We start from the raw sequence: 24,445 nt of genomic DNA on the forward strand, positions 1-24,445 counted from the left end.
CATCAGAAACATTATTACAGGTCCTAGATGTCTCCTGGGGAATATCATCTGGAAATCGGTACATGTATGAGATCAAATCAGTATCAGCTGCCTCAAAACCAGCCTGAATGACAAGTTAGCAGAGGTGACAAAGAAGTGAGTGACCAAAAAAGTAACAATGCCACAGACCGGACAGGGAACAGGGTCGCAGTGAAAATACCTGGAAAACTGGAAAGGTGCTCTCGTATTTGTCTGGGAGTATTTTAAACAATTACCCCTGTTTGAAAGAGACAAAGTAGCAATAAAATCTGACCACATGCCACATCAAAGTATCTTCCTCAAACAGTTTCTATTTGTGTAGTGTGTTTGCAAATTATGCCACTAAATTTGCAAAAATATCATCTGGACATGACCTACAAGTAAGGTAAACAGATATACATTGCTGACATGCTGCTGAGAGTGGCCTTCACCAAGAAAGGAATTCAGGATGCTAAGACATGGTGTGGAAGATTCCAGATTTAATGGGAAAACAACAGGTCAACATACAGTACTTTGGAAATCAACAACTCGGCAGTTAAAATTGGCATAATCTCATAAAATCCAAAAGATGTGAGCCAGGGAGAGAAATGTGGGAGAACAGTGTGAGAAATTCAGCAAGATGTTTCTTGACAACTGCTGAGTAAATAGAATTAGAATTAAAATTAGCTTTGTTGTCACATGTACTTAAATGAATACAGTGAAAAATTTACAAGTCACCACTTTTGGCGCCAACTTAGCTACATAGATACAGAGGTTCAGATTTTTACATACAAATGTTTAGGGAAGAAGGGTTAGAAAATTAAAGAAAGCTGTTCCCCATCAAGAGAAAAGACAACAGAAAGTGACAGCAAAGCAAAAGAAGAAAGCAAAGATGGAGATGGAGATTCTGGGAAGAAGAAAGAAAAGAAGTCTAGCATTCCACCTGGAAGAAATAGCTCATCTAGGAAATCTTGGAGTTCAGGCAGGTATGCACCCAGATAAACTAAGGTATCTTGAGTCCAGAAAATCATATATGGACTCAATTATATTTGAGTTATCTTCAATTTGATGAACTGCTGCCTCACAGCACCAGGGTCCCAGGTTCGATTCCGGCCTCGGGCGACTGTCTGTGTGGAGTTTGCACTTTCTCCCTGTGTCTGTGTGAGTTTCCTCTCACAGTCCAAAGATGAGCAGTTCAGGTGAATTATTCATTCTAAATTGCCCATGATGTTTGGTACATTAGTCAGAGGGAAATGGGTCTGGGTGGGTTACTCTTCGGAGGGTCGGTGTGGACTAGTTGGGCCGAAGGGCCTGTTTCCACACAGTAGGGAATCTAATCTTATCTAATCAAAAAGTTAAAAATCCAGCATTACGTATCATAAGTATAATTTGGAAAAATAAAGAAATAAGAAGATCTGAATGACAGTCCTTCCAACCCAGTGATACCAGCACCTAGCCTCTTGTCTGCAATGGGCCTTGACTCCAAACTGAACCAGGCTTCACCACAAGGCTGAGACATCACTCTGGCACCATCTTAAGTCCATGCTTAGGCCGTGTTGGGCCAAAGACTGCTATTCCAGGCCATTGAGAAAACACTGTGGAATGCCACCAAGGGAAAACCACACTGGCCAGAAGACCACAATACTGGGCCACCGAGTGACTGCCATGCTGGGCCGGTAGACTGTCACACTGGGCTATCGAGAGACTGCCACGCTGGGCCAGTAGACTGTCACACTGTGCTACTGAAAGACTGCCACGATGAGCCAGGAAACTATTACACTGGGCTACCGAGAGACTGCCATGCCGGGCCAAGAGACTGTCACACTGGGCTACCGAGAGACTGCCACGCCGGGCCAAGAGACTGTCACACTGGGCGACTGAGAGACTGCCACGCTGGACCAGGAGACTGTTACACTGGGCCAGGAGACTGTTACACTGGGCCACCGAGAGACTGCCACGCTGGGTCGAGAGACTGTTACACTGGGCCACTGAGAGACTGCCACGCCGGGCCAAGAGACTGTCACACTGGGTGACTGAGAGACTGCCACGCTGGGCCAGGAGACTGTTACACTGGGCCGGGGGACTGTTACACTGGGCCGGGGGACTGTTACACTGGGCCACCAAGAGACTGCCACACCGGGTCAGGAGACTGTTACACTGGACCACCGAGAGACTGCCACACCAGGTGTGTGCTGAGGCCAGGTGTCCAAGCCTGTGCTGAGACTGGGTGTTCAGGACATCGTCAAAAAGAAATAAGGGAAAGTAACACACAAATGAGATAGAAAAAGGAACAAGAAAGAGAAATGGATGGAGTGGATGAGCCCTGGCTGAGGAGTCCTACTCCACCACTATCTTGGAATGGTTGATAGCACTGTTGATAACCCCTTACATCACTTTATTAATGATTGAGAGTAATCTATAAGGTTGGCTGGATTGGATTTGTCCTGCTTGTTTGTGTACAGGACATGCTTGGGCAACTTTCTTCATTGTCGGGTAAATGCCTGTTTTGTAAGTTTACTGGAAGAGCTTGGATAGGGGAGCAGCAGATTTTAGAGCACAGCCTTCAGTACTATTGCCTGAATGGTTTCAGGGCCCAGAACCTTTCCAGTATTCGTTGCTTTCAACCAATTCTTGATATCACATGAAGTAAATCAAATTCACTGAAGACTGTTATCTCTGATGCTGTGACCTCTGAAGGAGGCCTGGATGGATCGTGTACTTGGCACTTCTCGCTGAAGATTGTTGGGAATGCTTCTGCCTTATCTTTTGCACTGAAGTGCTGGGCTCCCCCATTATTGCTGTTGGGAATATTTGCAGAGCCTCTTGCTGTGAGCTGTTTCACTGTCCACCACCATTCATGACTGAATGTGACAGAATTGCAGAGATGAGATCTGATCTGCTGGTTGTTGAATCACTTAGCAATCACTTGCTGCTTGTGCTGTTTGATACATAAGTAGTTCTGTTTTGAAGCTTCAACAGGTTCAACATATTTGATTACCTGGTGCTGCTCCCTGGCATACCCCCCCCCCCCACATTCTTCATTGAACTGTATCTTGTCACTTCCACCATTGTCAAAGACGATCAGTGAGATTACAGAATAGCCGAAATCACACTTCAGTCTGTCCTGTATTCCAATCATTGTGAGTAACAATGGCCCTCTGTCCTTGAGTGAATCATAGAATCCCTAAAGTGCAGAAAGAGACCATTCAGCCCATCAAGTCCTCAGCTACCCTCTGAACAGCATCCCACTCATCCCCCTAACCCTACATTTCCCATGGCCACTCCAGCTAGCCTGCACAGCCCTGTCATTCTGGACAATTTAGCATTGCCAATCCAGCTAACCTTTAAAATGTGGGAGGAAACTGGAGCAGTCGCCCGAGGCTGGAATCGAACCTGGGTCCCTGGTGCTGTGAGGCTAAACATTGAGCTACCCTTGCCAGCCCTAATTCAGCCATTCCATAAAAGATTGGGAAATTCAACACGACTCATCACCTCTGCATTACCCGCAATCATCTATGAAGGCTGAGGTGGCAATGAAACTCAACAAGGGCATCGTAATGAAACCAAGCAAGTCCAGCATAGGTTAGTGCAAGGCAATCCTTGAATGGAGAAACACACATCCTGAAGGCATGGAAAGTGGTCCAAGAACAGTCACACTCTACACAAAATACTTTTACAATAGCAAAACAATTATTGAAGCCAGAAGTCATAGTGGATGTAAATGACAAAATCATAGAGAACAACAGCCAAATTTCCCAGTGATAAAACTACCATGTCACTCCCATTGGGAAGCCAACCAGACATTCAATATGGTGAACAAGTCAGCTCATGCAGGAAATTGGGACCTTGTGTTGAGCATTGTCACCTCCATCATACGCAGTGAATGTGAGTGACCAGGTATACCGCCACAGTTGCAGAGATCTATGTACAACAACAAAAGATTCATCTTTCGTTGCAGGTAGCTGATCAGGAAGTTGTGATCTCATCACCCACACAGAGCACAGAACAGCCATCAGCTCCAGGGATCCACCATTCCCCAGCAATGGAAATAGACTGCAACAACAGTTTCCATAGCCATAGCACTTGCCACGGAAATGCCAATCTCCAGGAAAGAACATAAAACATTAAGGCATAGGAGCGGAAGAAGGCAATTCGACCTATTGAGGCTTCTCTGACATTCAATGAGATCGCGGCTGATCTGATAATCCTCGACTCAACCTTCCTACCTTTTCCCTATAACCCTTGATTCTCTTACCAATTAAAAACTTGTCTATCTCAGCCTTGAATACTTAATGACCCAAACTTGGCAGACTTCTGTGGTAAAGAATTCCACAGATTCACTATTCTATGAAAGAAGGAATTTCTCCTGGACTCTGTCTTAAATGGGCTCCACTTTACTCTGACATTATGCCATCTCATCCTCGACTCTCCCACAAGGGGAAACAACCTTTCCGCATCTACCCTTTCAAGACCCCTAAGGGTTTCATACGTTTACCTCTCATTTTTCTAAAATGTATACAGGTCCTATCTGCTCAACACTTCCTTATCAGAAAAAGTCTTTACACCAGGGATTAACCTAGTAATCCTTCTTGAGGCCACCTCCAATACTATTACATTTTTGCTTAGATAAGGTGGCATAGTGGCTCAGTGGTTAGCACTGCTGCCTCACAGCACCTGGGTGCCGGGTTCGATTTCAGCTGTGTGGAGTTTGCACATTCTCCCCGTCTCTGCGTGGGTTTCCTCTGGGTGCTCTGGTTTCCTCCCACAGTCCAAAGATGTGCAGGTCAGGTGAATTGGCCATGGTAAATTGCCCATAGTGTCCTGGGGTGTGTGGGTTAGGAGAGTTAGTCAGAAGAAATTTGACTAATAGGGTCGGGGAGTGGGTCTGGTTGGGATACTCTGGAGAGTTGGTGTGGACTTGTTGGATCAAATGGCCTGTTTCCACACTATAGGAATTCTATGATAAGGGGACCAAAACTATTCACAATATTCCAGATGTGGTTTGATAGGTAACGTACAAAAACAGAAATTGCTGGAGAAACTCAGCAAGTCTTGTAGCATCTGTGGTGGGAAAACAGAGTTAACATTTCAATGGGTCACTGGACTCAAATCATTAACTCTGTTTTCCCTCCAAAGGTACTGCCAGACCTGCTGAGTTTTGACAGCAATTTCTGTTTTTGTGTGTTTCAAATCTGGAGTGTCCACAGCTCATTGTTTTATTTTCATGGTTTGATTAATCCTGGTATAGTTTTAGCAAGACCTCCCTGTTTGTTTGCTCAGCTGACATTTTGTGTACAGTTGTGGACAACTGTAAGGAAAGATGTGAATGTATTGAGAGAGTACAGAAGCAGTATACAAAAAATGGTTCAGGGATCAGAAATTTCTGTTGTGAGGATAGATTGAAGAGGTTTGCACAGTTCTCCTTGGAAAGAAAAAGGCTGAAAGGAGATATGGTTTTCAAAATGAGGGAGACATCTAGACAGAGTAGATAGGAAGAAGTTGTTCTTACTTCTAAAAGCATCAAGGACCAATGGGCATAGATTAAAATGAGTTGCAAAGATGTTTTCACTCAGCGAATAGTTAGGGTATGGAATGCACTGGAGAAGCAGTGGAGGCATGCTCAATTGAAGAATTCAAGAAGGTATTGGATACTTATTTGGATTGAAATAATGTGCAGGGTAAGTGGATTGTCCATAGTCCTGGCAAAAGCAGGAGATGGGCACCAGGTGATGCTTATCTGAATAGCCGATGACACGATGGGCTGAATAGTCTTCTTCTGTGTTGTAACACTTCAGTAGTTCTATGATTTGGACTTGCTGGAATCAAATCTTTTTGATGGTGGTGATTCTGATTTTTTTGCAAATTATCTTAAACAGAAACAGAAGAACTGGGGCAAGCCACTTAGCTCCTTGAGTCTGTCCTACCATTAACATATCATTTGACATCAAAAAGGAGTAGTGGTCGTGTAGGAAAAGATTTGCTAACCCATGATAGGCTCACAAAAGCAAAATTGGCCAAACTGTACCAAAACACCCAGAATTCCCAAGCAGCTCACAAGCTGAATCAGACAGCATGCAGACAAGGGAATACACTGTAAGCTCCCATGGACATGACAGAGCACCACAGATATGGCAAAGCTCTAAGGGCAGTTTCACAATCCAGCAATACCAAAGCCACACAAAGAGCAGGACAGCCAGAAAGGCACCAGCAAAGGACATGCTCCAGGAACAGGACAATGGAAGCACCTCACCACTTTAGAAAAGAGTTTAACACCTACCTGTGAAGAGGAATGGAACCATGATACTGTCAAGATATTGCATGTGTGAAGGAGTGGGGCATTCATCCGATTAAACTGTTTTCCAATTAGTACCCTAGTAAATAAATTACTCCATTTCCAGAAACATTGTAGTTTCCCATTTCTTAATCAGTGTCATTGTGCAGCATTACTTATCCTCAGCTCTAGGAGGAGAAATCTGATCTACCTGTGCAGACTGTCAGTTCTTTGTCAGCCTCGTCAATCTCTCCTCCAGCGATATCGCTTGCAATAAACTGTTTGTCAATTTCATTTCGAGCTGTGTTTTGTGATCTCCAACAGGTCGCAACACTGATCTCTGGAAACACCACTACATATTTCTTTCCAGTTTCAGAGACAACAGTTAGCTCCTCTCCCTGTTACATTTCCCTTAGTCAAGTTTCTATCCACACAAGCACGGTGGACCTTTCATTTCATAGAGTTTTAATAAGAAGATATTTTTGTGGTGCTCTATTAAATGCCTTCTGAGAGCCCATATACACATCAGCCAGAATACCTTTGCCATTCAGCTCCGTTATTTTATCAAAGCCCTCAATTAAGTCATCATGTAGAAATATGCTGTTAACAACTCTGGGTTGGCTTTCATGTATTAACCCACATGTTTCCAAATGCCAAGTGATTTTGTCCTGGACTGTCGATTCTAAATGTCTCCCACCACCAGTGTTGAGCTGGCTGAACACTTCCACTGCTTTCATTAGCTTTCCTTGAATCAATTTATTTATTTTATCTTATCCAATTTCTCCACAACCTTCTTATTTACAGAAGCATGGGTAGAACTGTTATGGACCAGGCCAGACCCCCCCTCAAAACATTTCAGAAAAGTAGCCCAGACCCTAACTTTGCTAGTTGTTTTAAGCAGGTGTAATGCAGATATTCCAGGAGCGATGCAGCTGGTCAATCCATTTAGCTTTAAACAAGACAGAACTTATTTACAAGATTACTGAATGAAACACAAAGGAGAACAGAATACAGAATAACTAACCTATCCGAAAACCCAACAAATTATCCCAACTTAATGATGCTGTTCCAAATACTTGCAACAATCCTCATAAACATCACTTGGCACAAAAGGTAAAATCAAACATAGAGAGAGGGATCAGCATGGTCCTGCTTCTTTGAGTCCAGCAGCATTACCAATACTACTGTGCTAAAACCAAACCAAACCAGAGAAAAGATGCACTGGGAAAATTGGCCACTCCCCTTTCATTGTACAAGTGTTTTCTTTAAACTAAAAAGCCTTTTACCTGAGGCAGGATCTGTTAGCTATTATCAAATTGGCCCTAAAACCCTTCAACTTAAATTTTTCGGAGACTGTGTCTTTTATGATCTCTCTGAAAAAAAAACAAGGGCAACATAAAGGAGTAGCATCGTCCCAGAACCTGCACATCTTTGGACTATGGGAGGAAACCCACACAGACACAGGGAGAACATGCAAACTCCCCACAGTCACAGAACCTGGGTCTCTGGGCACTGTGAGGCAGCAGTGCTAACCACTGAGCCACCATACCACCTAAAGGAATTTCTCCTTTGTTGTTTCTAATTGACTGAACCCTTTCTTTGACTGCCTTTTTACTATATCTAAAATAGTTTTATGGTTTCACCTTAATGCTATCTGTTGGTCGAGTCCCCTCTACTCCCTTTGTTGTTCTTATTCCTTTGCAGCTTACCCTGTATTTTTTGTATTTGGTCCTTTTAATTATAAATCTGGTGCTTATTATAAGCCTTCTTTCTCCATGACACATTTACCTCGATAAATACAGCCATCCCAGATCTTAGGCTTTGGGGTAGCATTATTCTTCCTCCCTGTGTCTATCCTGTACCTTGAAAACATCCTCTTTGGGCTCACTTTTGCTGTTTACCTTCCAATCTGCCTAGGCCAGATCACTTTTCAACTCACTGAAATTAACCATCCTCTGGTTTGCATATTTTCACATCTGAGTTTCCTTCTTCCATTTCCACAACTGCTCTAAATGTAATGATTACTATTTTCCAAATGCTCTTCATTGAAACATTCCCCAAAATCAAATCCAGTACTGCTTCTTTTCCCATTGATCTGTAAATGTACACAGCTGGAAGGCTGTCACGTAGACATTTTAAGAATGTAACACCAACTATGCACTTTACAGTGCCATTTCTCGCGACTACTTTATTTCAAATTCACAGCATTTGCAAATTTCCTACTTAAGTATATGTTAGTTTGCTCAAAGTAACTCAATTCACCTCAAAATAAATAAGCTCAATTGAAAATAAAAATGTATCTTCTGAGGTAAAATCAAATGAACTTACCTGTATATTTTTAGTGTGTAGGTGGTAGTATTTGTATGGTGTTTTCCATGGTTCCATGTGCAGTTCAAGCCATTTTCAATTTCTTTTATGTAGTAGCATTGCAGGTTATGTGGTCCATCTGATGTCCAGAAATAAACACATGCTTGTTTAACGGTGCACTGTAAAATTCATTTTCATTACACACAATTCTTTAAGTTTGTAAAGGAGTGCTGAACAGACCTCCAAAAAACAATGACTATATGCAAACCAATAATTCACAGTGAGCGATGCTGTTATAAAATGCTTCAGCGTGCCCATTTAAAATGCTCCCCGCTAAACTTTAAAAGAACAACAGTTGTATTTATTTACTGCCTTTAATGCAGTGAACCATCTCAAGGCATTTAACAAACAAAATTTGATACTGAGCCACACAAGGAGATACAAGACAGATGAGCTCAAGGGGAATAGATTTTAAAGAATATCTTAAAACAGAACAGAGAGAGTGAGAAACATTTAGGAAGGAAATTTTAGAGCCTGGGCCTTGGCAGCTGAAAACAGGTTGAATTGATAGTGCAACTAAAAATCAGGGATACTGAACAGGCCAGAATTGGAGGTGTGCAGTTATTCTGGTGAGGTGAGGCCATGGAGAAATTTGTAAACAATGTTGGGAATTTTAAAAATTGGAGCATTTCTTTACCAGGAGCCCATGCAGATCAGTTACGACAGTTGTGATTGGTTACTAAGACTTAGCGTGACTTTGGATAATGCGCAGCAGCGCTTTAGTTGAACTCTTGTTTGTGGTGGGAGTGCATTGGAATAATCACATCAAAGTAGCGTTAATGATTACTTGAGCAATAAATGAGCTAAGGTGAGGCAGAGTCAGATAAAATTACTAGGGTGAAAATTAATGCCTTAGCAATGGCATTGGTATATGGTCCAAAGTTCATCTCAGGATCAAATGCTTTATATAGCATCATAGTGATGAAAGGATTTTCATGCTATATTTAATAAAGTAATTACAACAATGAGTCATTTTTAAAAAATAAACAAAATACTTATTGGCATTTTATTCACTTGAATTAGATAAAGGTTATGTTTTCCATTTGAGCCATCCTACTCAGAGCATTAAGCACTGGCAATATGTATCAGCTACTTAGATATAAATATATTTAATGGTTGGCAGATTATGGACTGTTTATACTTTCCCAATATGATCTCCCAGCAAATGAGATTCACCACTGAAAGTGTGCTGGTGCATCTTTCACCTTATTCTGTTCAAGTTTCCTAATAGTATATATACAACACTCAATTAAATAAGAACAAAATTCATCTATTGTCTCCCTCTCATTAGCTTTATTCTGCTTTACTTCTATTCTGGCCTGCTCTCCATAACCTTCTTGTTTACCCAGCCCTTTCATATTGCTCCCTCACTTGGCTCCAACTACACCTATCCACTCACCTCTACCCTTTTATTTAGATTAGATTAGATTACTTACAGTGTGGAAACAGGCCCTTCGGCCCAACAAGTCCACACCGCCCCGCCGAAGCGCAACCCACCCATACCCCTACATTTACCCCTTACCTAACACTACGGGCAATTTACCATGGCCAATTCACCTGACCTGCACATCTTTGGACTGTGGGAGGAAACCAGAGCACCCGGAGGAAACCCACACAGATACGGGGAGAACATGCAAACTCCACAAACTGAGGCGGGAATTGAACCGGGGTCTCTGGCGCTGTGAGGCAGCAGTGCTAACCACTTTGCCACCATGCCGCCCTTCTTCCCCCCTTCCTTCAGTTGAGCTTCAGCATAAATACAAGCCTTTCCTAACTACGAGCAGTTCTGATGAAGTCAATGGACCTGAAACTCTGTTCTTCTCCTTCTACAGATGCTGCCAAACTGTTTAGTTTCACCAGCAATTTCAGTTTTTGTTTCAGACTTCCATTCAAATAGCTGTGATGTTGAACTATATGCCCTTTGTGAGCAAGTCTTAGATCCTTATATCTTTTTGGCTCACCTCTTATTCCTAATCTAGGTGTACGCTTCGTGTTACTAATTCTTCTTGCATTTATATTTAGTAATTAATAAAGTCATTCTTTGCTAGCTCAAGAATTCCTGGCTAGACTTTTCCTTTTCAAACAAACATTCATCTGGGTCAAGGAGAAAGGCATCAAAGACACTATAAATTAAGCTCATTGCGACCAACCGTGGTGATGGGTGAACGAATTCAGAGAGCAAGTTCATCCCATGATTTGGGGTTTCTCACCTGGAATCGTGCTAAACTGGGGAACCTGCCCAGGGTAAAGGGACAGCAATACACACATCTCTGGCTTAAAACTTTACAACACAATGACTGAAAAAGGATTTGAAAAGACGGTCAACCATTTTTCTGACATGAACTACAGTAGTTGCAGTCAACAACACCACACTCTCCGTATACTCTTTAAGTATATATATTAAGTTTGAAATTGGTTCTGCATCAGCTACAGCATTTGATGCACAGCAATAATATTGAAAAGGTAGCCTCTACTCACTACTGCTGCGCTTTTCCAGCAACACATTTGTAATTTCTGATCTCCAGCATCTGCAGTCCTCACTTTCTTCTACTCACAAGGAGCTGACTACCAATGCCACTCAACTCTTTGTGAGCTTAGTGATGCTTTGCTACACATTTAGCATTCGTACTCTGCTGTCTACATGCTAGAAGTGTAGTACTGCTGGGTTTTAGGTTACAGGATGTGCAGAAATAGTACACAAATTACCTTGACTAAGGCATTCAGTTGTAATCCAAAGCAAACTGGAACTCTATGATTTCATTGAATTTAATTTCAAATGGCAAATTCTTCATAAAATAAATTCACTAAATTATGCAAATTACGGTATCAGAATAAAATCTGTTGGACAATCCACTCTAAGCTTCTAAGCTTAAAGGTTGTTGCATGTAACATAACACGGATGTGGATTATTTGAGTACAGGAGCATGGATGTCCCATTGCACTTTTTGAGGGTTTTGGTGAGTCCACACTGTGAGTATTGTGTGCAGTTTTGGTCTCCTTATCTGAGAAAGGATGTTCTGGCTATGGAGGGAGTGCACCGGATGTTTACCAGTTGGATTTCTGGAATGTCAAGTCTAATGTATGAAGAGAAACTAGATTGGTTAGGACTATATTCAGTGGATTTTAGAAGAATGAGGGATGATTGCAGAGAAACCTATAAAATGCTAACAAGACTATATATGGTAAATGTAGGAAGTGTGCATCTGTTGACCCAGGAGTCCAGAACCAGGGGTCATAGTCTCAGGAAATAGGGTGGCTGATTGGGACTGAGATAAGATGACATTTCTTCATCCAGAGAGGGGTGAGCCTGTGCAAATCTCTGCCACAGAAAATGGATGAGGTTAAAACACTGAATGTTTTTAAGAAGAAATTAGATATAGTTCTCAGTGCTAAAGGGATCAAAGGAAATGGGGAGGAAATAAGAATAGGCTACTGGATTGGTTGATTAGCCATGATCATATTGAATGGTGGAGCAGGCTCGAAGGGGTGAATGGCTTATTTCTGCTTCTTTTTTATTATTTTATGGACATTTTTGGAGCACTGTGTTCATTTCTGGTCTCCCTGCAGTAGGAAAGACATTGTGAAACTTGAAATGGCTCAGAAAAGATTTACAAACATGTTGCCAGGGTTGGAGGGTTTGAGCTATTGAAACAGGCTGAATAGGCTGGAGCATTGGAAGCTGAGGGGTAACATTACAGAGGTTTATAAAATCATGAGGGGCATGGATAGGGTGAATAGTCAAGGATTTTTCCCAGGGTAAGGGAGACCAAACTAGGGGGCATAGATTTAAGGTGAGAGGGGAAAGCTATAAAAGGAACCTAAGGGGCAACTTTTTCACGCAGCAGGTGGTACGTGTATGGAATGGGCTGCCAGATGAGTTGACGGAGGCTGGTACAATTACAATATTTAAAAGGCATCTGGATGAGTATATGAATAAAAACGTTTAGTGAGATATGGGTCAAATGCTGGCAAATGAGACTAGATTAATTTAGAATATCTGGTTGATATGTTGAGTTGGACCAAAGGGTCTGTTTCTGTGCTGTACATCTCTATGAGTCTAAGAATACCTAAGAAGATTGCACTGTGTGCTACATTACAGGCATTCTGAAGACCTGCTTACAAGGCTACCAATGGAGGATGTTAGTTTCTCTTCAATCTAAACCGCCTAGGGGAAAGTCCCCGGACCCATGGCAGAGAGTGTCCCGCTTTGAAGCGCTACCCTTCTGCACACTCCGCCTTGAAAGCGCTAAGATGTTCTCCACGACGGAGCGCGCGGGCGCAGTTGGGGCGACTGTCTCAGTCGGAAGTGACGCAGGTAATGTACAGGGTACATCAACAGCACGGGGCTCATTCTCAGAATGTCAACTTTGGGCGGCACGGTGGCACAGTGGTTAGCACTGCTGCCTCACAGCACCAGAGACCCGGGTTCAATTCCCACCTCATGTGACTGACTGTGTGGAGTTTGCACGTTCTCCCTGTGTCTGTGTGGGTTTCCTCCGGGTGCTCCGGTTTCCTCCCACAGTCCAAAAATGTGCAGGTCAGGTGAATTGGCTATTCTAAATTGCCCGTAGTGTTAGATAAGGGGTAAATGTAGGGGTATGGGTGGGTTGCGCTTCGGCGGGTCGGTGTGGACTTGTTGGGCCGAAGGGCCTGTTTCCACACTGTAAGTAATTTAATCTAATCAATCAGGAGGTTTTTCTCCAGTTGCTTAAGTCATTTTTGTCAAAAGCTGATTCAAAATGCACTCATATAATTTATGCATACAGCATTTTAGATTAACATTGTCACTGTGATTACATTTCTCAAACAATTTAACTTGACGCAATCCAGTAATTAATTTGGTAGCAAGGGACAGTCCAGTTGCATCCTCTCTAGCAGGGACGCTGTCTGTACTGGTAATTGAAATGCTGCTGAGGAGAAACAAAACACAACTTCAAGCTGTTTCCTACAGAAAACTCTCAGATTTCTAACCTGCTGATGACACCAGTGAAACTTTGTTGAGTAACTGACTAATATTAACATTGTTTAAAAGTATATTGCCTGGAAAATAGAGCAATGGAATTGAGGAACCTGTAATAACTGGAAATTCTGAAAATGATAGACAATGTAAAAACTGTAGCTGCTACTTTCAATCCTTGAATGTAAAATTATGTTAGAGTTCTCAATGTGTAGCATTTAGATGAGCATAATTAATAGAATGCTGTGAGTTTCAGAATTACAAGATATACTTAGTTGTTTAAATTCATTATTATTCACAGGTGTAGGAAAATAACATGTACTGTAAATAAGTCAGATTGATGATTCATCTTTTAACTTCTATAGCACAAGTCACAGCAGGTGGAAATTTAAGACTTAGAAATTATTTGGTATATCTTGACTTAAAGGTTAATGTATGTTCCAAAATGACAGTACATGTTTAACTATGATAGCAAGATAAACTAAAGTCGTAAGTATTATTATTGGCACTATTGGAATAGTGTCAGAGTGCAAGAGCAAGCAGGTTATGTTGAATTTATATGAGACATTTCTTAGATTTCAGTAGGAGTAATGTGCAAGTTCTGGGTGCCACACTCTAGGAAGGAAGTGAAAGCATTGGAGAAAGTGCAGAAGAGAGTTATAAAAAATGGTTCCAGAGTGAAAAACTTTGTAGATGAGGATAGATCAGAGAAACTTGGTCCTCCTTGGACACAAAACCGTGAAGAGGAAATATTATAACAGGTTTTCAAAACTATGGTAGTTCTGGATGATTATTTGAATAGATACAATGTGCAGGGTTATGGAGACAAGGCAGGAGATTGGCATCAAGTCATAATGCTGGTGGAGAGCTGGTACACTCACAACTGGCCAAACTGCTTCCTTCTACATCATCATAATTCTGTTATTCTATTCTGTTATTCTATTCTGGATGCAATATCATTTAGACACATAATAATTATAGTGCATAGGTATTGGAACTTGTGTTTTACAAATGTCAAGATGAAGTGTCTTTCAGCTCCAGAGGATGTCCTACCTTCCAGACATGTCCAGCCTGTCATCTACTTTAGTAGCTATGTCATTTATATGGTTGGTGCAGCGCAGTTTCTCATCAATGAAAACCCCCAGAACATTGATGCTGACGGATTTAACAATGGTAATGTCAATGAATGTCAATAAGATTTGGTTAGATTCTCTCTTGTTTGAAGTGATCATTGTTTGGCACTAATAAAGTGTAAATCTTATTTGCCCTTATCAGACCAAGCTTAAAGTTGTCCAGTTTTGTTGCTTGCATTAACTGAGGAATTGTAAGTGGAATTGAACACTGCACAGTCATCACTGAACAGCACAACTTCTGACCTTATGATGGAAGAAAGATCATAGGTGAAGCAGTTGAAGATGGTTGAGTCTAGGATACAATTCTGAGAAACTCCTGAAGCGTTGTCCTCGAATGGAGGCCATTGACCTCCAATGATTACAACCATCTTCCTATGTGTTGGGTATGATACCAACCAATGGAGAATTTTCCCCTTGGTTTCCATTGACAAATTTTACTAGTGATCCTTGGTATGATACTTGGACAAATGTTGCCTGATGTCAAGGGTAATCACTCTCACCTTGTCCCTTAAATTAATCACATTCATCCATGTTTGAACAAGAGAATACTGAAGTCTGGAACTGAGTTATCTTAGCTGAATCCAAACTGAGGATTGACGAATGAGTTGTTAGTGAAGTAGCGCTTGACAGTCTGTGACAACTTTTTGTTTCGTTTTGTTGATATTTGAGAGAGGGCTGATAGGAAAATAATTGATTAGGTTGGATTTAGCTTGCTTTCAGTGGTCAGCTTTCAACATTGTGGGCTTAATGCCAGTGTCATAGTGGTACTGGAACAGATTTATTGTGGTGCCAGTTTAAAGTAAGAGTCACAGTGTCACAGTGGTTAGCACTGCTGCCTCACAGCGCTGGAGATCCGGGTTCAAGTCCCACCTCAGGTGACTGACTGTGTGGAGTTTGCACATTCTCCCCATTCCTACGTGAGTTTCCTCCCACAGTCCAAAAATGTGCAGGTTAGGTGAATTGGCCATGCTAAGTTGCCCATAGTATTAGGGGAATGGGTCTGGGTGGGTTGCGCGTCGGTGTGGACTTGTTGGGCCGAAGGGCATGTTTCCACACTGTAAGTAAGTAATCTAATCATAAACGAGGAGGGAGAAGGTTGTGTTTTAGTAATGTCAATCAGTGATTAATAATTCAGAGGCTCAGATTAATACTCTGAGGACATGGGCTCAAATCTCACCACAGCACCTGGTGCAAATTCAATTCAATTAATAAATCTGGAATATAAATTTGTCTCAGTGATGGTGCCATGAAACTGCCATTGATTGGCAATAAATGCCCATCTGGTTCACGCATGTCCTTGAGGGAAATAAATCTGTTGTCCTCACTTCATTTGGCCAACAAGTGATTCCAGATTCACTGCTTAACTTTTAACAGTCCTTTGAAATGGCCTTGCAAACTACTCAGTTATGGGGTGATTTTAGATGGGTAGCAATGGCTGGCCTTGCCAGCAATGCCTACATCCTATAAAGGAATAAAGAATTAAACACCTTCATTAAAAAAAACATGAAGTACAAAATAGGAAATGATCACTGTGATATGAGCAAAAAGATAAAGATAAGTTGCGGTGAGACTACATGAAAAATGTCTGATCTTGTGACTGTTTTGCTCAGTGTTTCAATGGTTTGGTTTGAAATAAATGTCCTGAGTACGTACTTAAATATAAAGCAGGAGAGTTAAAATGATTTCTAAATCACCTTTACTGTATAACAATGCTCCAGAAAGTTCAAAATGCTAAATATTTATTCCTGATAATGTAAAGAGGAAATTTGAAAACATCAGTTAGGAGGAATTGTAATTAGAGCAAAAATCGGCTAGATGTCAGCGATGTAGCTATATTGGGACAGCTCTAGTGCCAGTTTAATAAATTTCATAGGAACATGAAGTACTAAATGGAAAATCATCACTTTATGTTAAGCAAGAAGACATAAAGATTAAGTTATGGTGAGAATATAGAAGAAAAAGGCTAGTGTTCTGGTAGTGCTTACTATTTAAATCAATTGGCTTAGAGTTACATTAGAATTGAGAGTATGGTGCAGGAAAAGCACAGCAGGTCAGGCAGCATCTGAGGAGAATCGAAGTTTCAGGCAAAAGCCCTCCATCAGGTATGGGGCTGTGAGCTGAGGGGGTGGAGAGATAAATGGGAGGGGGGTGGGGCTGGGGGAAAGGTAGCTGAGAGCGTGATGGGTGGGGGTGATGGTGACAGGTCAGAAAGAAGGGTGGAGCGAATAAGTGGAAAGGAAGATGGGTGGGTGGGTCATGAAGTGCTGCCGAGTTGGAAGATTGGAACTGGGATAAGGTGGGTTGAGGGGAAATGAGGAAACTGGTGAAATCCACATTGATGCCAAGGGGTTGCAGGGTCCTGAGGTGGAAGATGATGTTTTCTTCGTCCAGGTGTCAGGTGGTTAGGGAGTGGCAATGGAGGAGGCCGAGGACCTGCATGTCCTTGGTGGAGTGGAAGGGGGAGTCGAAATGTTCGGACATGGGTCGGTGGGGTTGGTTGGTGTCGGTGTCCTGGAGATGTTCTCTGAAGCAGTCTGCGGGTTGGCGTCCTGTCTACCCCACGTAGAGGAGACTGCATCAGGAGCAATGGATACAGTAAATGACATGTGTGGAAGTGCATGTAAGACTCTGATGGATGTGGAAGGCTCCTTTGGGACTGAGGACAAAGGTGAGGGAGGAGGTGTGGGTGCAGGCTTTGCAATACCTGTGGTGACAGGGGAAGATGCCGGGAGGGGAGAGGAGGTTGGTGGGAGTGGTGGTGTGTGGATCTGACGAGGGAGTCACGGAGGTAACAGTCTTTACAGAAAGCAGATACGGGTGGGGAGGGAAATATATCTCTGGTGGTGGGGTCCGTTTGTAGGTGGTGGAAATGGTGGAGGATGATGCAATGTATACGGAGATTGGTGGGATGGAAGGTGAGGACTGGGGGTGTTCTGTCTTTGTTACAATACACAATACAAATTTAAAAGCACCCAGTATTAGAGTACTCAATCTTAAAGTACTCAATACATATGTTAAAATCTCTGTTCAATATTAAAATACTTATAACAAAATAATCTATATATTTAAAATTACTTGTATTAAAGCATTCTATTTACTCAACATGTATTTAACAGTACCCAATATTAAAATTCTCATAACAAAGTAATCATGCTAAAGTACTCAATATGAAAGCGCTCAATAGATATTTAAAAGAACTCAATATTAAAGTTCTCTAGTAACGTTCTCACATTAAAGTACTCAATATATATTTTAAAGTGCTCGATATTGAAGTACTCAGTAAAGTGTTCACTATTAAAGTGTTCAATAGATATTTAAACACAACAAAGGTTAAAATGATAAACAAATGACTTCTAAATCACCTTCACATTGTAACAATGCTGAAAAGTTGCAAATACTAAATTATTCTTGACAACAAAGAGAGGAATGAGGAAATCTAAAAAAAAATCAGTTAAAAGGAAATGTGACGAGAACAAGAAATGATTAATGAAGATAACTCTGAGGTACATCTGCTCAAGGAAATTGAAATTACACTCATGTTACAGTCAGATTAAAAGTTGTGACTTGCAAGCTTGCACGTTATGAACAATGTCAGTATAATTTCTAACTATGAGTGTGGCTGGAGAAGAATTTGCTGTACAAGTTAGGAATGGATCATCATGTAAAACTAGTTTTAAGCATATTTAAGCACTTATTCCCATTTTTTCAAAAACAAACTTCCAAAAATTTCAGTCGTTCAGGGTTTTCTGTCAGGGTCAAATAGAATCTCCCATCTCCCCGAATGTGAGGCACCCGCCGGAGCGGAACCCGTGTGTTTGAGCGGCGTCGACTTCAGACGGACAACACCAGCAATCGTGCCTCTGAGCTTGGATTTGACCGTGTTTATTCCGTGATGGGCACAGTTTCCCGGGGAAGACAGATTCACCAGAATGAAAAATAAAATGACTGAACGTATTGAAAATACTCTTCAGCGTTGCAGACTAAGGTGTGATCTAGCTGAAGTCCTTAAACGCTTAAAATAGTTGACAGGGTGGGTTAGATGAAAAAAGCCCACTTGGTCCTCTCAGGAGAGCGCAAAACAAACCTTAAAACTGAGCGAGGTCAGGAAGCATTTCACATAGAGGGTATGAAAATGTCTTCTCTTCACCCCCAGAGATGTTATTATATACTTCAGGAGCATGTAGGACTTCAACCTAAGCCTCCTGGTTTAAAGATAGGGACACTACCGTTGTGCCACAAAAGCCCTTTGAGAGGCAATTATGGGGAGGGGGTAGGGGAGGGAGGTGTCAAAAGCCTGAAAGGTTGTGTTAGAGTCAACTAGAAGGAATTGTCAGGCTGAGTCCGGGACCAGAGGAAACACAATGGTTAAAGAGAACAGTCACGTCCTTAGGCTGCACAGCCCTGAAGCAATGGGAGATTGAGAAGCAGATAGCAAATCGGAATCATATAACGCTTGTGTGTACGTGAAGCATGCTTCAAAAATAAAGTCCCAGCATTTCACGGGGCGATCGAATGGTATCCCACACCAAGGAGAGTTCACTGCGCAAAAGACTTACCTGGAAATTCGGTCACCTGCTCACTCTCGCACTTTTCACTGCCTTGGGGAGAAAGGGACAAAAAAAATTACTCAACAAGGCTTGGGACCCCCTCTCTCCCTCCCTCCCTCCCAGTGATGGTAGTTATTGCCCAAGCGCTCACACCAAGCAGGATGAAATCAGTTAAAACTCTCTCACTTGTCCCGAGGAAAGAGGCGAGAAGATGCAGAAGGAGGTGGAGAGGCTTCATCGCTGCCGCCTGGATGCCCCTCACAATCCAACCGCTCTCTTCACCTTTATCCTCTGCCGCTCACTGGGAATCTGATGGGTGGGGGTGGTGAGTGGGAGGGAAGGGGTCACACCGTCGGCCTGATGGACCGGAAAGATGAGAGAGTGAGAGAAGGGGGGGAGTCCGTGAGGGTGAGCGGTGGAGCCCAGTCCCGCTCTTTCTGGTGAAGCGCTGCTGAGCGCCTCTCTCTGTCTCTCTCTCTCTCACACACACACACAGGAGGCGGGGCCCGCTCTCCCAAACAGTCTCGGGGCTTTTCCCCTTCTCTCTATCTCCATCTCTCGCATGATTCACCAGTTCACACCCTGCCCACTCTTCTCTGTGTATGTGTGTGTGTGCCCTCTCCCATATCACAGGTATCTCTTCCCCAACCTGGCGCACTCCATCAAAGTCTTGGTGTCGAATCCAGTTTAGGCTGGGCTTTAGGACAACCATGGATGCGCTTAAATAATGGAGTTGGACGGTGTAATTATGTCGAAGTGTGGCAGTGAGTTGGAAAGCCTGCCTTCAGAGCAGCAATTTTTACACTGCTTGTCAGAGAGAAAAAAAATAACCCTGCATGACTCGTCAAAGTATGGGGCTTTTTCTTTCCCCTTTGAGCTGATGTTCCGCAAGTTGCTGTATTTTTCCTACGATCGTTCAAAGAGTTGACGCGGGCGTGATGGGTTGCCGATAAAGTCTCTGGTCCCTGGAGGAGATCAGAGACCAGTTGTTCACCTTTAACCCGGGTGTCCTCTGACGCTGAAGACAAAATCTTGGATTTGAGACATTAACTTGCCCGGTTGTTTACAGGTCCGTAGGAATCTGACTGTTCTCTTCAAATGTTGAGCTTGCTTGATGATCGAAACATCTCTCTTTTCAGGGTTTTTGTCTCCCCGTCCCGCCCCCCACACACGCGCACAGATCCTAAGATCGGCTTCCAGAATGTCTTTGTCAATGAGTTTGGGACCTCCAGCAGCGTACTATTGATGTGTACATCTGGGAATCCCCTATTGCAAACCACAGGGCTGACCCAGTGAAGGTGAGAACTGTTGAGCTTGCTCTCAATACCAGGAATGAAGCACCTTGCAAGAACTCCAGTGTTAGTCATTCATCCTGGCACTTGATGATGTAGGTAGATTTGAAACAGTGACAGTAGAATGTAGCTGCTTACATGACAATGTCAAGTTGTGCTTACGTTGCTTGCCAGTAAAGTGATGCGAAAACCCAGTGCCTGGTGGACATCAATCTATATGTTTTGCAACAAATTCCATGGTCTTCCTGTGAGTGAGCCTGCTGAATAATGAACTTCCAGTCATCTGGTTTTGGGTGATTTCACCATGATCTTGTTGGAGTAGATACTGTCAACCAAGAAGACTGAATTGAGTGCGACAACGGTGAAAAATCTTCTCAAAACTCGGTGACAATGTGCCCCTTGCAATTTTTCTGTGGGCAGGTTGGTACAACATTTTTCAGTTTTATCGTAAGGCCAAAGCATTCTCAGGCTTGGGCAGAGATGGCCAATAGCAGCCTTGACGTCCTCTGGAATGTGTGCTATCAGACCACAGTTTAGTAAGCCAGCTGACTGTTCATTTAGTAATTCTCTGTGAAAACTCGGAAATTAAATAACAAACAGAAATTGAGTCATTCTACAACCTTGCTTTATGCTACTTGTGACAGGGAAGTGAGCAGTACGGTGGCTCAGTGGTTAGCACTGCTGCCTCAGTGCCAGGGACCTGGACTCAATCCAGCCTTGGTGACTGTCGGAGTTGGTTTTGCTCATTCTCACCTGTCTTGTGGGTTTCCTCTGGATGCTCCAGTTTCCTCCTGCAGTTTAAATATGTGCAGGTTAAGTGGATTGGCCATGCTAAGTTACCCATATAGTCCAGGGATCTGCAGGCTGGTAGGGTTAACCATGGGAAATACAAGGTTACAGGGTCAGTGTGGATTTAATGGGATGAATGGCCTGCTTCCATAATGTAGGGGATCTATGAAATGCAGCTGATAAGGTGCCAATTTGCCAAGAGGAAATGAGAAGATGGTCCTGATCATCATTTGTATCTTTCATAAACTTTCCCAGTTTACCATGTTTTGGTCATGTCAATGATCACCATGTAGAGGCTTTTGATCTATGTGGATTTGATATTGACTGTCATGAAAGCTACAATGTGGATCTGCGTTTACAAAATCTATGAGTGACAAACCAATTGAGAATAATCCTCGAAGGGGCTTTATTTGTTGTGAAGAGAAGCAAAATACCACGGGGATGGATTTGCTTCACCTCTAATAGGTGGATTACAGAAACATCCTGTATTCTTGGGGAAAATAGCCTTGTTCCAGATTTAACAAGAGGGCTTAATGAGTTTTCTTATTTTTATTTCAAAAATATACTCTATTCATAAAAATATCTTGATACGCATTCATAGTCAGTACCACAGTTCAGTTCTGTACAGTAGCATACGAAGGAACAAACAAACATTGAAATTTGATCTATCCAACAAACAAACCAAAGGCATCTCTTACGTGTAAGTATTACATTTACAGATATTTGAGGCACCAGGAGAGTCCAGTGACCCCCATTTAACTTCAGCAAAAAGATCGTCAACACTGCACTTTTGCAGCAGCTGCCCCAAGTATTGGTGTCTCTGTCAGCACATAGTCCTAGACCTTGTAATGAGCCAGGCTGCAACATTTGGTCAAGGTCAACTCCTAGTTCTGGAAGACCAGCAAGTTTGGGTAGACCAAAGAACTTGTTTCACCAAGTTGATGGTGCTCCAGGTGCTGTCTCAGTGTGCGTCTCAGGGAACAAACTGTAGAGCTCAGAGTTCTGTGTCATGGAACTGCTCGGGACAAATCTCGACAAAAATCACCACACCTTTCTCCAGACTTCATTGGTACAGGCACATTCCAGAAGGATGGGTGACAGTCTGTACTCCCCTGCCCCCACCTAATCACCGCAGCCGCTTTGAGGTCAGTGTGTGGTGGCACAGGCTCACCAGGCATATGTGAAGGATGTCACAGTGGTGCACTTCCCAGCACCAGCCAAGCTGTAGAGATCAGGTGATGAGCTTTACTGTCAGTGCCCTTGGCAGTGTTTTGAGGGAACCACACAACAGTATCCAACCTCTCCTTTTCCTGCAGGGTCTCAAGGACTCTAGGTGCTGACCACTTCCTAATGGACTTGTGGTCAAAGTGCAAATTTCTCCATGAAGGACGGGTGATAAGGAACGGTCCATGTACTTGGAGCATCCCATGGCAAAGAGGCCAGTCCCATTCTTTGCAACACTGAGGTCAGGTAGAACCACAGTATGTAGTGACACTTGGTGTTTGCATACCAAGGGTCTAGGCACAGCTTGATGCAGCTCCACACAAATGCGGCCATCAGGATGAGGGCAGCATTGGGTATGTTCGTTCTCCCCCCTCCCTGCCCCAAATTATCTCGAGTTTTGTACATGGTGTCCCTGTGGACAGGTTCCATCTTAGACCTTCAGATGAAGTGGAAGTGGAAGACAATGGATCTGAGTGAAAACCAGCCACGTCATTCATGTAGAGGGAAGCTTTCATCTGCAGGTGACCAGTTTCACTGTTAAATATTGATTACAAAATCCTGTCTAAGGTCATCGCCAACTGGGTCAGGTTTGCTCAGGGGTTGGTGATCCACCCTAACCAAACCTGTGTTGTGCTGGGTAGGACAATTTCTGAGAGTGTTGCACTCCTCAGGGATATAATTGCCTACATGAAGGACAGGGGAGTGAACACCTGCCTCATCAGCTTGGACCAGGGGAAGGTCTTTAACAGGACATCACACACCTACATGTGGGATGCACTCTCCAACATGGGCTTTGGGGAGGGAATGCGCAGCTGGATCCTGCTGCTCTCCACCAACATCATCAGTGCAGTGTCAATCAATAAGTGGGAATCAAAAAGCTTCCCGGTCACATCTGCAGTTAGAAAGGGCTGCTCATTCTGTCCTGCCTTGTTTGTGTGTTGTATAAAGCCCTTTGCTGAGTCCATCTGGGTGGATGGGAGCCCGAGAACAGTAACTATCCAGGCAACAGAGGCCTGTGGGTCAAAGCCTCCATGTCCGTGGATGATGTCACCATTTTGTGCTCGGATCCACTGTCAGTGCACAGACTCATGAGCGTCTGTGACTGGTTCAAACTGGCCCCAGGTAAATCAAGCCGATAGCAAGGCTATGTTCTTTGGGAACTCTGCTGACTGATTCTTTATCCCCTTCACTGTCAGGACAGATTACATGAAGGGTTGAGAGTGTGGTGCTGGAAAAACACAGTAGGTCAGGCAGCATCCGAGGAGCATGAGAATCGATGTATCTCGCATAAACCTTTCATCAGGAATGAGGCTTGTGGGCCAGGGATTGAGAGATAAATGGAAGGGGGGGGGGGGGGGGTTAGAGGGAAGGTAGCTGAGGATGCAATAGATAGATGAAGGTGAGGGAGAAGGTGATAGGTTGGAGAGGTGGGTGGAGTGGTTGGGAAAGGTGATGGACAGGTCAGGACGGTGATGCTAAGTTGGAGGCTTGGGACTGGGATAATGTGGAGGGGATGGGGGAATAAGAAAACTGTTGAAATCCACATTGATCCCATGTGGTTGCAGGGTCCCAAGACTCCACCCCCTCCCATTTATCTCTCAGCCTGCCTCTGACCTATCATCTTCTCCCTCACCTCCATCTACCTATTGCATTCTCAGCTACCATCTCCCTCGCACCACACCTCCCCCGCCCCCCCCCCCCCCACCACCCCCCACCACATTTATTGATTCAAAGTCAGAGATGTACAGCACGGAAACAGACCCTTCAGTCCATTCGTCCATATTGACCAGATATCCCCACCTAATTAGTCCAATTTGCCAGCACTTTGCCCATATCCCCCCAAATCCTTCCTATTCGTATATCCACCC

The 24,445-nt window shown here is 43.2% G+C and overlaps 1 protein-coding gene across 1 annotated transcript in view; it reads right to left on the reverse strand.

Annotated features, from left to right (window-relative positions):
• The window catches only part of LOC140492269 (interleukin-31 receptor subunit alpha), a 132,317-nt gene that overhangs the window by 64,133 nt on the left and 43,739 nt on the right, over positions 1–24,445 (reverse strand). Inside the window, exons 3-5 of the mRNA XM_072591216.1 lie at positions 20,324–20,511; positions 19,282–19,319; positions 8,597–8,714 (exon numbers count right to left, since the gene is read on the reverse strand). Of these exons, the coding sequence (XP_072447317.1) occupies positions 8,597–8,714; positions 19,282–19,319; positions 20,324–20,511 (344 nt within the window). The remainder of the gene's footprint in view (positions 1–8,596; positions 8,715–19,281; positions 19,320–20,323; positions 20,512–24,445) is intronic.

Source organism: Chiloscyllium punctatum, chromosome 2 (assembly GCF_047496795.1).
Source record: "Chiloscyllium punctatum isolate Juve2018m chromosome 2, sChiPun1.3, whole genome shotgun sequence".
NCBI lineage: Eukaryota > Metazoa > Chordata > Chondrichthyes > Orectolobiformes > Hemiscylliidae > Chiloscyllium > Chiloscyllium punctatum.